The sequence below is a fragment of the Festucalex cinctus genome, chromosome 18, assembly GCF_051991245.1.
Source record: "Festucalex cinctus isolate MCC-2025b chromosome 18, RoL_Fcin_1.0, whole genome shotgun sequence".
NCBI classification, from domain to species: Eukaryota; Metazoa; Chordata; class Actinopteri; order Syngnathiformes; family Syngnathidae; genus Festucalex; species Festucalex cinctus.
Window position 1 is genome coordinate 21,163,734 of NC_135428.1, and position 14,500 is coordinate 21,178,233.

At 41.0% G+C, this 14,500-nt stretch overlaps 1 protein-coding gene across 6 annotated transcripts in view; it reads left to right on the top strand.

The window, feature by feature from the left end:
- LOC144006685 (sialate:O-sulfotransferase 1-like) overlaps positions 1-14,500 on the top strand; it is a 236,931-nt gene that overhangs the window by 83,399 nt on the left and 139,032 nt on the right. For all 6 annotated transcript variants that reach the window (XR_013279902.1, XR_013279901.1, XR_013279904.1 and 3 more), the window contains 3 exons: positions 832-1,021; positions 4,384-4,548; positions 4,640-4,840. Coding sequence is in view for 2 of the 6 variants with exons in the window: in XM_077505671.1 (XP_077361797.1) it covers positions 832-1,021; positions 4,384-4,548; positions 4,640-4,840 (556 nt within the window). In the remaining 4 variants the exon portion in view is untranslated. The remainder of the gene's footprint in view (positions 1-831; positions 1,022-4,383; positions 4,549-4,639; positions 4,841-14,500) is intronic.

A 14,500-nucleotide genomic window follows, 5' to 3' on the forward strand; every position in this document is an offset into this window, starting at 1 on the left:
GTAGCACGTGTAGCTCACGTGTTCAGAAAACCCCTATCTCACAGAATGCCTTCAAGGCCAGCCAGAGCACACGTGATCGGAAAACCCCTACATATGTCTGCTGGGTCAGAAGAAAGGAAAATGTGTCAGAGCAGGTTTGGGTCAAACCAGGTGGCCTTTTACAGGGATGGGGGGCATGAATCTACATAGATAACTAAAATTATATACTTCACCACCAACGTCTTATTGCAGATGGGAGGATGTAAAATGAAAAGTGCAGTGTGAGAATCCATTGTAAAGAACGGTTACGGTTTGCATTATTCAAAAATTTGGTGCCAACATTTTAACTTTTACTGCAAATGAATATCGGCTTCAAATATCGGTTATCTGCCTCCTTGACTACCGATAATCGTTATCGGTATCGGCCCTGAAAAAAAGCATATCGGTCTATCTCTAATGGAAAACAGGCTGGCTAGGGAGGCCTGAGGACCGGAAATGAGAAACACTGGGTTACAGGATGATGGTTTTGTGGCTGTCAACACAGTTGAGTCCACTCGCTGGCAATCATTGGCTCTTTCCATGCAAATGGAGACATGACAAATGAAGATGCAATCCATGCGTAACCACAGCATTTACACTTCTCTCTGCCAGTGTGGCAACAGACAATGGAAGTGGTTGCCTTCATTAACACAGAATGAGTGGCTGGTGACTTAAATGTCTGTGAAACTCATGCATCTATGCCCACCCTTGCCCAACCCCACCCCTGGATCGGTTGTGAGAAAAGGGAATATAAATACATACATACATATATGAGTCATGAAACACATGAACATTTGTGCATCTGGTTTGTAGGAGCTCCCGCTTGCCGTGTTCAAAAAGCCACATTGTTTCTGTACTTGGACATCCTCGCTCTTCAGTCTGGACCAGCAGTCTGCTAGAAATCGATGTATGGAAAACACTGGGCTGAACAACATTCGATACTCCACTCCTACAACACCCAGTGAGCAGGACTATTATCAGGTCTATCACACACCTGTGCTTGGTAAGCTATTTGTTATACACGTTATATAAACCTCTGTCGGGTTTATTTATTTTTTCTTTTTTGCATTTGGAAGGCTTTACTTTGAATTTAAGTCAAGCCTAAATTCAGGCTTGTTCAAAAAGGAAGTCTACACTTAATTTTGAAAGGGTGTCTAACCAGCAGGAGAGTTCTTTTTTTAAGTTTCATTTTTCTTGATATACAGTACTCTATGTATGTATTCAATAAATACTGAAGTAAAATTAAAACAATCATAAAACAGGCTGAAGGATGAAACAAAGCAAATATAAGAGGCAAAACGTTTGCACACAGTTGAATCAGTGTCAGGTTCTCATTGGGACGGTTTCTCGGACTGTTTACTGTAGCCGGGTTTGTTTTGAAGCCTTTTATTCCCAATAGAATGAAACCCAATGTTCAAAATGAATGAAAATGCTCTATATAAGCACATCAGTCAGAATAAACAAGCCAAACCTGAATGGAATTTCATTCAAATTCACAAGGATGCTACATTCCTTTTGCCAGTCCTATCAGACGTCATGAATACACGTCAGTCAAATACATGACTGGGCATGCTGTTTTGACATAAATGCGCAGTGAATTTTATGCAAATGGCGGCTTCCAATCAGAGTTCGTCTGTGACAGGGGAGCTTGTGTTTAACAACTTGTAACTTGTTAAGTGTAAAAACAGTCACAGTCTTGACAAATCATGTGACATTTACATTGATCTTCACATGTCACGGTGCTACCTTCGAACCTATAGATGATTGCAGTGGAAATGACACATTTGCGTGTCTAAACCAATAAAAAGGCATAATTTGGATGATGCCAACACTTCTGGTTCATGATTGGATTTGGGGATGGGGCTGTGCAGCATTGATTAAATACCCGAGTTAACTTCGTGTAAGGGAATGAATAGGTTAATGTTAAAATGTTACATATAAGATGTCAGGTTACAACACATTACAGCCATATAATCCCGGCGTCCACAAATAAAACAACTAAAAACATTAGAGAACTCCAATTTTTTTTCATCATGTTGTTCTTATGTGGGAAAAGAGTCAGAATTAGTTAAAAAAAATAAAAATAAAAATGAAAAAAAAATGCCCAGCAGAAAAAATGCCGGTCTCAAGGGGTTAAATTTAGTGGCACATGCTTTAAAGCAATACAGTACTTATTAATCATTTTCCAGTATTGGATTAGGCATTGTGTACAAAGAATAAAAGTGCAAGTATCTCTGGCATCTTATTCCCTGAATTTTCTTTGAAACCGATTAAGTATCAGAATTCGAACGTACCGTGGGGAACGGCATTATCCTGGTCACGTGATTGTGGTGACATATCTCGTGCGTAAACGAACGTCAGCTTCGGTCATTTCAATGGGAGTTTGCTGACGTTAGTTGGCAAGAAAAAAACCGTCTTCGATCCCAAATACTGTGCCAATTCTGTTCAGAGTAAAATCCTCAGCACATCCGGTTTCATGTCATTCCGTGTGGGGGTCGGGCGGTGGGGGATGGCCGCTCCTAACGTCACACAACATGTAGCTTAACCTAGCAGAGTACAAGTCACCCGGATGTTTACCGTCCACTTCGGCTGGATCTGCCAGTTTTATCCATCTTTCGGTCGGAAACAAATGTTTGGCATGTCCTCCGTGGCTGTTCTGCTTTTGAAGAAGTGCTTCATTGTTGTAAGACGTAATTCCACCTTTGATGTCCGCTGTGGGATGTGAAAATTCCTCGTGAGTCTCTTTGTTATTCATTCCATGTCATTGAATGTGTATTTTTAGGCACGCGATACGTCATGATGATCACGTGGCAATACAGTACTTAATGCAAAAATATTCATAAAAATTGCTATAAAATCATAATTGCTCAACAAAATTGGCATTTTTTTCAGGGAAGAGTTGAAATTAACCATTTCACAGAATAGCTGGTTAGTTTTTCATGAGTCTTGTGTTCCTTTAAGCAACGGATTGGAATAGATCACATTGAGGAAACGGACAGGGTTTTTCTGGCCGATCGGCAGCAGTTTGTCCACGTCATATCTTCTTTACTCTCCACAACATTACATGTAAACAGTTGACCAGAGTTCCATTAAAGTGAAAGTGTCTTCGGATATAGAACGAAGCAGTTTGATTTAAACCTTGATGTGAGTTTTTCCTATCTGAACCTTGGCATATGGGCCCACCATACCTCTACATCTACGCCAGGGGTGTCCAAACTTTTTCATTTGAGGGCCACATGCAGAAAATCAGAAGGACGCAAGGGCCACATAATGTTATGAAGAGAAATTGCGTTTTGTCCTAAAAATTGTACAAATAATTTATTTGTGCTTTTGCATATTTAGAAAAATGCTACAGTATATGAACCAATTTATTTGTAATATGGCAGTAGGGTTATTATAGTTTTGGAATTTTTCATTTTAGCTTTTATTACTTTTCAGGGTGGTTGTGTTAGTTTTTATTAGTTTTAGTTCTTTAATAAATGCTTAGTTTTCGTTTAGTTTTAGTTAGTTTCAGTATTAGTTTTAGTTATGTTTTTAAATGTGTTTTTGTTATTTTTTTAAAATGTGTATTACTTATGCACAATATTAAAAAACAAAACAAAACATGGGAGCGACGTCATCTGAAGGTGCTTTTCTATTGGCTGTTGCTAGATGACGTCACTTCTGTGTGACATACTTTCAAACGTCATTATTCCGGTTGATATCAAAATAAATCTACTAAAAATTACACCAAAGACTAACACGAAGTAAATTTTTTCTATAATTATGGTTTTAGTTAGTTTTTTAAATATATAATAAAATAATATAATATAATATATAAATATAAAATGTAATTGCAGTTAGTTTTCGGGGTTTTTTTAAAAGCATTTTTGTTATTTTATTTTGTTAACGAAATTATTTTTGAATTTTAGTTTTAGTTTTTTCATTAGTTTTAGATAACTAAAATAACCTTTAATAGCACCTGTGTTTTTCGACACCCTCCCTTCTTACTTTGATCATCTCCAAACATTTTTGTTTATTTGATCTGAACTGAGTCAAATGACAATTTTAGCATATGTCGCGTGCCACTAAAAAACGGACGGCGGGCCGCAAATGGCCCCCGGGCCGTAGTTTGGACACCCCTGATCTAGGCTGTAGCTAGCTGGACATTAGAATTTGAGGAATGGTGAGGTCAGGAAATGGAATAGGAGATAGAAAGAATTGTGAACAAATTTGAGATTGTGTGGGCAAAAAAAAAAGGTTCCAGTCGACTGGAGTTCTTACAGTGAGCTTTGTCAAATACAGTATATTACTTCGTGATTGCCTCAAATGAATCCACCTAGGACTCTGTCATCTTCGTGACTAAAAATACAACTACTCTTCCAGACTCCAGGTGCAAGGAGAGGATGTTTCTACCACAGAGATCCAGCTCTCTCGTGGCTCTCTCCAGTTTTCCCGGTGCTGGAAACACTTGGGTCCGACACCTGATCGAGCTCATGACTGGCTACTACACTGGCAGCTTCTATTTTGATGGCACCTTGTACAGCAGAGGTGTGAATGGCTACATTCCCAGTGTGTTTTGACAACTGTTGAGAGACACATTGCCTTGCCGATGATCATTTTGTTTGTTGACCTCCGCCAGGTTTCAAAGGAGAGAAGGACTTCTGGAGAAGTGGTCGCAGCATTTGTGTCAAAACTCATGAGAGCGGAAAGAAAGAGATTGAGATGTTCGACTCTGCTATCCTTCTGATTCGGAATCCTTATCGGTCCCTAATGGCTGAATTCAACCGCAAGTGCGCTGGACATTTAGGACATGCAACAGATGCACAATGGAAAAGCAAAGGTAGCACTCTATTCTTCAAATCTATTATCTAGTGGTTCTGGAGATTTGACAGATTTTCTGGGCTGTGGAGACGCCCCAAAAAAGCTTCACTGGATTCACGTGGATTGATTGACATTGTGCAAAGCGCTTATGTCACTTACACATAGGAAGTAGAAAGCAGAAGAAAATGGTCATTACGGTGCGTGCCGTACCATTAAGATGTTACAGATGCTAGCTCGACTAAAGCCTGGTTTACATGGCAAGATTTTAAAATTGTCGGCCGATTTCCAATCTTTGACAGACACCACAGGTGAAGAGAAAAAATCACGGGAGTTCCAGTTTTGAACGTACCGTGCGTGATGTGCGGCCACACTGCACAATCAACACACTCCACACGAGCCGAGTTCATTCAAGAATGGGACGGGAAATCTCGCAAAACCTCTCGAGATTAAACGTGGCTTCCGAGTCGTCAACATGAGTGGATCCTGGTTTTCAGCCGAAAAAGCGGCATAGAAAGAAAAGGTGTTGTTTAAAGGAGTGTAAATTGGCACTGGCGAGACATCGCTTGCCCTCAGCTCAGTGTTGGCGGCGCGCGTTGGCGTCCCACCCGGAGACCACGTTTATTTGTGGAGAATGTGTGTGCGTGTATAAAAAAAAACCCCAAATAATTAATTTAAAAAATATAAAATAAAAAGAGTGTAATAGCGCGAGCACGGACTTTCTGCTGCGTCATGACTGTTTTGATTTTGGATTCCCACCGGCTTCCTCGCTGGCTCGCTTTCTGATTGGCTGCACGTCACCGTCAATCAGCTACGCGGAGCGAAGTGGGGCCAAAGAATCCAACATGTTGGATATGCCCGATTTCAAGTCGGGGGTCCTCCCGAGCGCCGATATCGGGAGGCACTGTGTGGTGACAAGACACACGGCAGGGTTATCTGTGAAGATTATCGCTTTGGTCTCGGCGCGTCCTTACGATTGTCGGGAGGGGAAATTGGGGGCTAAAATCGGGCCAGTTCTCCTGCCGTGTGAACCAGGCTTTAGACAGTACACATTTTATTAATTAATAAATACAATGAAATGAACATAATGTTGTTAAAAACAACAACAGTGCATCCATGATGAACAGTCACCCATCCTTGCTGCTTTCCGCTATTGCTAGTTTGCTAGCAACGAGCTTGGGCTGGCATTTGAGTGTGATTAAACACGTTATAGAGCTGCTTCTAAGTCAGTAATCACTGTCTCCATGGAAGCAAATTAGCTGTGCTTCTGACAATGTCATTCTCACGATGGGATGACAAGATGAAAAGTTAACAGAAGGCGGAGAAACCCTGCTAATTGCTAAGTCAAATTTAACATGAAATGTTAAAATGTGATTCAGTACGCTTTTTACAGAGGTCTGACTGGAACCACTTTAAAGTGGGGCAACTTTGAATTGAAAAATGGAAAAAAAAAAAAAGAATAGAATGGAAGAGGAAAAAATACTTTCTGGAACCAGACATGAATTATTGTACATTATGGCCATACATCAGTCTGGTGGTGTGGTCTAAAAATATATTTAAATAATATATGTCAGACTCTACAAATAATGTGCCTAAGTCATATTTTGGCAAGGAAAAAAAATGCAGCGTTTTCTAAAATAAATAAATAAATAAATAGATAAATAAATCGAAAAAATAAAAAAAATAATAATAAAAAAAAAAAGGTGTGTGGGGGGACGCTGGGGGCGACGACATTATTTTATCCAAATGAAATCCCATTTAGCCTGTTCATCCCGATTGGTCAGTTTATATGGAGCATTTTCATTCCAATTAGTCTTCAAGTATTCATTCTAATCAGAATACATGTAGACCCAGAAACTGATTAGCATAAATCCTGTGCAAAGAAAAAAAGTTTCATGCCGACGAATAGGTTGAATTTGCAAATGCTGAACCACAAATATGCGGGATCCACTGCATATGGTAGAAACGGCGTGCACTGCGCATATCAAAAGGGGCTCAACTTAAGTCTTGTCCAAGTCTATTAAATTTGAAGTCCTGTGTGATATGGACTTCTAATTTAATAGCAAATCTTCTGTTTCTGTCATTCCTTGATTATTTTTGTTTGAATATACATTTCGCTGATTGTTTGTTCTATGATGTATATGCGGAAGAGGCAGGACTGTTTTTGCACATGAGCTTTGGTTCCGTTTCGTTTTGCGACGTGTGCTTATGACTTTGTGCCCCTCGGTTGCGCGTTCTCAACCCAGACCGAAATCAAAGCTCATGTGCAAAATCACGGAAGTCGGAACTCCCGCCTCTTCCGTGGCATATATACCCCATTAGGGGCAATATTTGATACCAGTATGAGTTAATTACTGACTACAGGTACCTGTTTCTTAGACTAAGATTTGATGTAAAACATCAACATTTTCTTCATGCAATTACAGTAATTTCCAGACTATAAGCCGCACCTGATTATAAGATACAGCCAGTACATTTCTTATTCAATCAATCATTCCACAGTAGAATTCACACATTTAAGTAATCTTTCACTAACGTCCATCTTTGTAGAAATAAGTCCGTCTTCATCTGTAATTTAGCAGTCATGTACTCCATCATGTACACTTGCTTCAATCTCAAGGTCCATTCAGCTTTTGTTGGTGGAGGTATTTTCATCCAGTTTGCCGTAATTGTCTTTCTTGCAACCATTAGAAGAATACGTAGCATATATTTTTTGTGACCATTTGTTACACTTTCTGGGCATAATCCCAATACACACACCATAGGACTTAAATGGATATCAATATTCAAAATTCTTACACCCAGTACATTTCTAAAGGAAAAAGTATTTTGTACTTACATAAGCCGAACCTGACTATAAGCCGCATGTGCCCACATTGAAACATGAGATATTTACGAAGAAAGACGGTACACAGAAAGAGTTTTCAAAGGTTTAATAATATACCTTAGCTTTTCAGTAACACAGCAGCAACACGGTAGTAAACCAGCACTAACTGGGCTGGTTAAAAATAACATACCGGTAAAAGTCACTTGGACTGAGACTTCTTGTATTTTCTGTGATGAGGGTCTGCTCATGCTAATTTTATTCATGCACAAAGCGCCAAGTTACATTAAACTTGCGTCTTCCTTGACACATATATTTCACCTGTCTCACGCTTACCTTTTCTGCTCGAGCGCCCCTGGCGGCCGTTAGGAAAAAAAAATTCATAAATTAGCTGCATCATTGTATAAGCCGCATGGTTGAAAGGGTGTGACAAAAGTTGCGGCTTATAGTCCGGAAATTACGGTAAATGCATTTGAGAAAATAGCTTACTGCAAACCTTAGAAATGTATATGTGCATTTCACTGTTTCGACCCCTAGATGTCAATAATGCCTAGTGAATGAGTTCAATGGAGCATGCCAAAGTTAGGCTGTGTCCGAATTTCATTGATTTTTCAATACATCAGGCACTCGGAAGCTTTGCTGTGATTGGCTCAAGCCTCATAAAAAACTTGAGAGGGAAGATCTTTTTCCACACACACACACACAGCCTGTGTTCAAATTCAAAAGGCTGGGTCCTCCAGGGCGAATTTGTCGGCTGCATGTCGTCACTCCCCGAAAGCACGCTCGGACTTACACATGAATGGAATGTCGTTCAATGCGTTACCGATAAGCAGCATTGACAGTCCATTCGTATGTAAGTCTGAGCGTGCTGTCGAGTCGCGCCGGGAGTGACGTCATGCAGCCGACAAATTCGCCCTTCGGAGGACCCAGCCTTGTGAATTTGGACACAACCACAGTTTGCTTTTGTGGGCATTTTGTGGGAAAAACTTTGTGTAGTGGATCAAATGATGTGTCAGTCATCAAAACGGTGTTTTGCTACTTCGGAGTGTCTAATCAATGCATTTTAATTCCTTGGTCAGACTACAAGAAAATGGCCTGATTTTGGCCCGACCGACGTGTCGGGGACAAACGGGGCATGTCGTAAACGATTTTGAGTTGTTTTGACGTAGCGTTGACCGTGTAGTGTGACACGTTCAACGATTAGTCACATGTTGTCCGGGACGATTCACGACCATCACAATAGAAGTCTAGCATGTCAGAATTTTTGCTTGTCTTGTTGCACAATGTGACATACCTACATCGTCGTCCGTTTCGTTCCGCAGCATTAACCAATAGCGAGAGGGAGCGAAACGTCAATCACACACTGACCAGCAGTTTATAGCTCTTATTTATTTATTTATTTATTTATTTATTTGTTTGTTTGTTTGTTTGTTTGTTTGTTTGTTTGTTTGTTTTATCCCCTGGATATCTCATGGGATGGGGCCAGACAGGTGCAACCCAAAAAAAGAAAAGAAAAAAAGCGCCCCGCTGCAGCGCTGCCGCTGCATGGATAGCGCACACATTGTGCACATTTGTTGTCATTTAATATGACACATATGCTAACACATATGCTCTATATGGGATCATCAAGTAGGCCTATTGCCATAATTTAGCTCACACTACATGTACATTCAGGTTCTTGTACTTTTGAGGAGGGAAAGAAAGAAAAACATGCTGTATGCAGGTGGCTGCCAATGAAGTCCCGCGAGCAAGCACGACTTCTCGTCACTAGGCCTACATGTACACTGCACCTGCACAAATACTCTATAAAAAAATTAAAAGTCACATTATTTTGTATTTTATTTACAGGAGCCACCTCCCAACATAATTGCCATTGTCAGGCAACGGCGACGTGAAAGTTTGTGATGTACAAAAAAATATATTGTGACTGTCGTTCTAATAATTTCAGACATTTGGGCATATGAGTAGGGATGGGCACATATTTAGTAAGGATGGATCACGTCTTTGGGACAGACATCTTTTTATAGAAGTCGGGCCAGGCCTGGCCGCCTTGACACCTGCTCTCGCTTGAGAGATTTTTTATTTATTTTTTTTAACCCCCTCGAAGGACGGTTAGGAGTGAATGCGCATATCTACTGCACCGTACTAAAATGAGTCAAATATGAATAAATATTTAAGCAATATAGAAATTTCTCAAACACAATATAATATTTTGTGTTTAATAAAATAATAAAACAAGATGTCCTCTCAAAATTAATGAACGAAATAAGCTAAATTACCCCAATGCATGTAAATAAATTTAAATAAGCAACACTACCGAGCAGGGAGCACGAGCAATGCGCAGGTTTATGCTTATAGGCCTGGTTCACACGGCAAGATGTTAAAATTGTCAGCCGATTTCCAATCTTTGACAGACACCATATGTGAAGAGAAAAAATCACGGGAGTTACAGTTTTGAACGTACCGTGTGGGGTGTGCAGCCACACTGCACAATCACACACCACACACGAGCCCAGTTCATTCAAGAATGTGACGGGAAGTCTTGCAAAAGTTGTCGAGATTAAACGTGGCTTCCGAGTCGTCAACATGAGTGGATCCTGGTTTTCAGCCGAAAAAGCGGCATAAAAAGAAAAAGTGTTGTTTAAAGGAGTGTAAACGGACACTGGCGAGACATCGCTTGCCCTCGGCTCGGTGTTGGCGGCGCAGGTTCGCGTCCCACCCGGAGAATGTGTGTGCGTGTATCAAAAAAATAAATACAAATAATTAATTTAAAAAACTAAATAAAAAGAGTGCGGCCCCAGGCCGGGGGGAGCGCAAACCGAGCCGTCCGGCCTGGCCGCCTCCCTGCGACCCCGCGGCTCCGTGCCACCACGGCCGGCGGTCGGAGCTCCCGTGAGCATCCGACTCATCCACGGTCACGCGCGCCCTCGGCCTCGTGTTTGTGTAAGTGGAGGGTGGAAAAAAGAAAAAAGAAAAAGACCACACGGATGCATCAAGCATAAACCAAGCTTGAGCCCACATAAAGTTGAACTGTATAGAATGTGCCACAGCTTTATGAGATCATCAACACATTAAAGTTCTTAACGATCCAATATCGTCATATCTCCCACCCCTAGTGTGAACTTAGCATAAAGTGCTTCTGAATTGTTCCAATGTGCTTGTGTAGCGTAATACGTTTCCACCGTATTTATTATTTATCTATTCCATGGAGTTCTTTGCTCCGTTCTCTGTGTGTCTGACGAGTCACGTCGATTTGCGCACATCAGTGTTTTTGTTATTTTGTACATCATTGAAAAAAATACATTTTGAATCAAAATAAGCTGCAATTGGCTGGCAATCAGTTCAGGGTGTACCCCGCCTACTTCCTGAAGCCGTCTGGCCCCCGTGACCCTTGTGAGCGGTAGGTGGTCAAGAAAATGGATGGATGGATGGATGGATGGATGGATGGATCAAAATAACGACTGTAATAAGTATGCCTTGTTGCAGTCATGTTACAGTAATTGTAATACAGTAGCCTATAGGGATGTAACGATAACGGCAATATCATGATATCGCGACATTCACACTGTTACAAATATATCATCGTCGTTGTTGTATAGGAAATGGGTCGTTTTCGACGAATTAAACATTTGGACGGTACTGAGGGAAGTTGTGATTACCTCAGCAATCTCTAGGGGCACCACGTTGACTTTGCTTTAGTTTGGAGGAGCAAACTAAACGATGAAAATCCTATATCAAGCATTCATAATCTGAAGTCACTACATTCAATATTCATGGTTCTTTGTATTAATAAAATAATAATAATCCACTCGAACACACAGATGACTTGGGCGTAATAGAGTTTATAAACCATGCATTTATTTACTACTGTTACACATACAGAGTCAAACACTTCCTATCTAAATATCCTCCCGTAAGAAGAAAAGAAATTAAATTAAGCTGCTGAAAATAGAGAAAGAACACGATCTAAAGGAAATGGGAAAAGTCTGGCGTGCCAGCTTTTTGATAAGTGGAAAAGTAAGTTGCACCCAGGGGTATGTCAGATTGGTGATCAAACGTGCACTTCCAATTTGGGAGTTGCGCCAGGCGAGCAAAATGGAAAGTCGGTTGAAGAAAAAAAAAAATTAATGTCCGTTCAAAAAGGGGCAGGCAAAACAAAATGTATTCCACAGATGGGCGAGGAAGGCGCAGCTTGGAACGCACAAGCTTGGAGTGTGCTCGTGACACATGCTGCAAGAGTCCAGTGATTGATTCGTCCGTGACTTGTGGTCATCGAGGTAGAACAAAACAAAAAAAAAGAAAAAGGAAGCAAAGAGTCCGTCGGGGCAGAGGCCGGTGTTGGTGGCGCACGGTGGATGGGGAGCGTAACTGCGTGTCCGGTTGCGACCGCCAACTCCGGTAAAGCCGATCACTGTTAGAACAAAGACACCACGTGGTTGAAAAACGTGGCGCGGCACCGGAGAGACCTTTTGTAAGGTTGAGAAGGAGAAAGGAGGGAAGAGTCCGGAATGGAAGGGAGTCCGGAACGGAAAGGAGGAGAGCGAGAGACTGCTGGGACTTGTGCCTGGAGCTTTTAACCATGTTAAAATGCCAAATCCTTACCAAAAACATGACAGAAGTGTTGTTTTCCTCCATTCGCCCCTGGATGAGAAATTCTTGGTCATTCTGCTCTCCAAGCACCAGCAACTCCCAAACTGAGAAAACGAGTGAGTGCTCACTTTATGACATCATAAGGTGTGGACCCACTCCCGCACCGCCTCTGCGGAGTAAACACACGCCCACTTCCTCTGAGACCTCCATGGGATAGTGACAAAAGTAGCCTTTATCAGTAAACATTCTGCCCAAATGAATTCAAATCAATGTGATGCCAAAGTGCGATGACAGTTGGCTGTTTTAAAATCCCATGGTTCTGGCTGACACTTGTGTAAACGAGAAATAAAACTTTTGCACTGCTGAACCAAACTGAAAGAATAGTATAGTGTTTACTGTGCATGCACTGTCAGCAGCAAGTTACTGGTTCAAAACCAGCCCAGGTTTTTTTTTTTTCCTCTATCGTCTTCTCTCTCATCCCCTCCTCCACGATTTCTTGCAGCAAGGAGCTGTTTTGTTTCAAATGTTTATTGAAGAATTGGCTTGCATCAAGTTGCATGGCATACTCAGAGGAGTGCTCAAACGCAGAGCTACAACAGAAGACTGCAGGCTCACCAGGGGCGCGGCAATCACACGGGGAGAGGCGGGGTTTTACTGAACCGGGTGTTTTACTTCCGCGTTACAAAACTACCCAGCAAAACACATAACATTTCATAAAAAATTACATCACCATGGTGTCATAGGTAAGATTTAATCATTACATGCCTATAGTTAACTGTTGGAAGGGCTTAAAATACCGTGGTGTAATCCCTTTAAGCCTTTATTAAATTTGGTCAAGCTGGCAAATCAGTTTTCCCACAAAGAAAAACAAAAAAAACATCGTTTCCCACACATCATGATTAACACATCATGAAATCATTTTGTGACGAATTATACTGCCATCTGATGATGTCATCTTTATTTATATAGCCCTATCAAACAGCCTTAATAATTCCGATTGTTACCACTTGGGATCAATCTTGCTACATCTACATTTTCCTGGAGTGGCCTGACCTCTCATGTATAGGTCAGAAACCAGGCTTGGCCTTGCAGCTGATAAAAGAGGCTGTTAAAAAAATAAAATAAAATAAAAAGTTATAAACCTGTGGCTCTGGCTTGTACGGGGCTCTACTTCAAAAGCTGTGGCTTCTTTGAAAAACACATATTCCTTTGAGGTCTGTTTTTGAGTTGGTTTCAAGTTGGTGTCAAAAGAGTTTAGTCTGGTTGGATGAAGAACCTCAGGGCTTAATCTAAATGAGACCCCATTCCTCCAGCCATGGAATGTGGGAGAAGAGCCGAGAGTTTCCTTTGAAAAAAAAATTGAGAGTGTGATGGGGCAATAATTGCTACATTGTAATGTCATGATATTAAAAGCAGCATATATGTTAGAAAAGTCAGGTTGATTTCCATTTGGCAGTTCTAGCACCCTCTGGTAGCTTTTTTTTTTTTTTGTGCAGTTAATTTTCACGAGGCATGTTTTGGCCCTTCTATGTTTAAAATCACACTAATGGTCAGATGAAGAGGCACGTAAAATGCTAAACAGGATAGCATATACTCACTACAAATTCGCAACGTAGTATAATTTGCCAAACTCAATAGGCTATATGGTTCTGTTCTGTATAGTGGGGATATGGACTGATACTGACACAATCTAGGTCCTAATATAAGCAAGAAAAAACGAGATTTCATGCAGTCACAAAACCAAAAATAAATAAATAAAAAATCTCTAGTGCAATCGGCCTTTCCTTCAGATTAAATCTTCTACGGTGATTAGATGTGTGGGACCTTGATGTATTCTTTTCTTATCAAAAGAAACTCGATAATTTTCCCCACACTCATTCTGATTGGCCTTAGCTCAATGTCTGTGAAGATGCCAAGAGATTCTGTACTCAAAGAGCCTCAAAATTGATTTTGGAAGAGAGAAGCTTTTGACAGTGATAATGCAAGCATGGAAAACTGGCAGCCAACAGACTCTTGTGGCACACACGCTCACTCATTGTAGCCTGTGAGTCTGGGAGCTATGTTTGAATCAGGTCCAACTTGTAATGATTCTAATCACCAACAACAGCAGTTAAACACAGATAGCGGGAGATCAAAACAGCTGGACAAGCAAGCAAATCATATCAGTTTTGCTCTGTGGGACGATGTACGCTGGCAGCTCTCTGCTTCAGCCTTGCGCGAAAATCGGTTGTAGGTTTACAAGGGGCAGTGTTGCACAGTTGCGGCCTG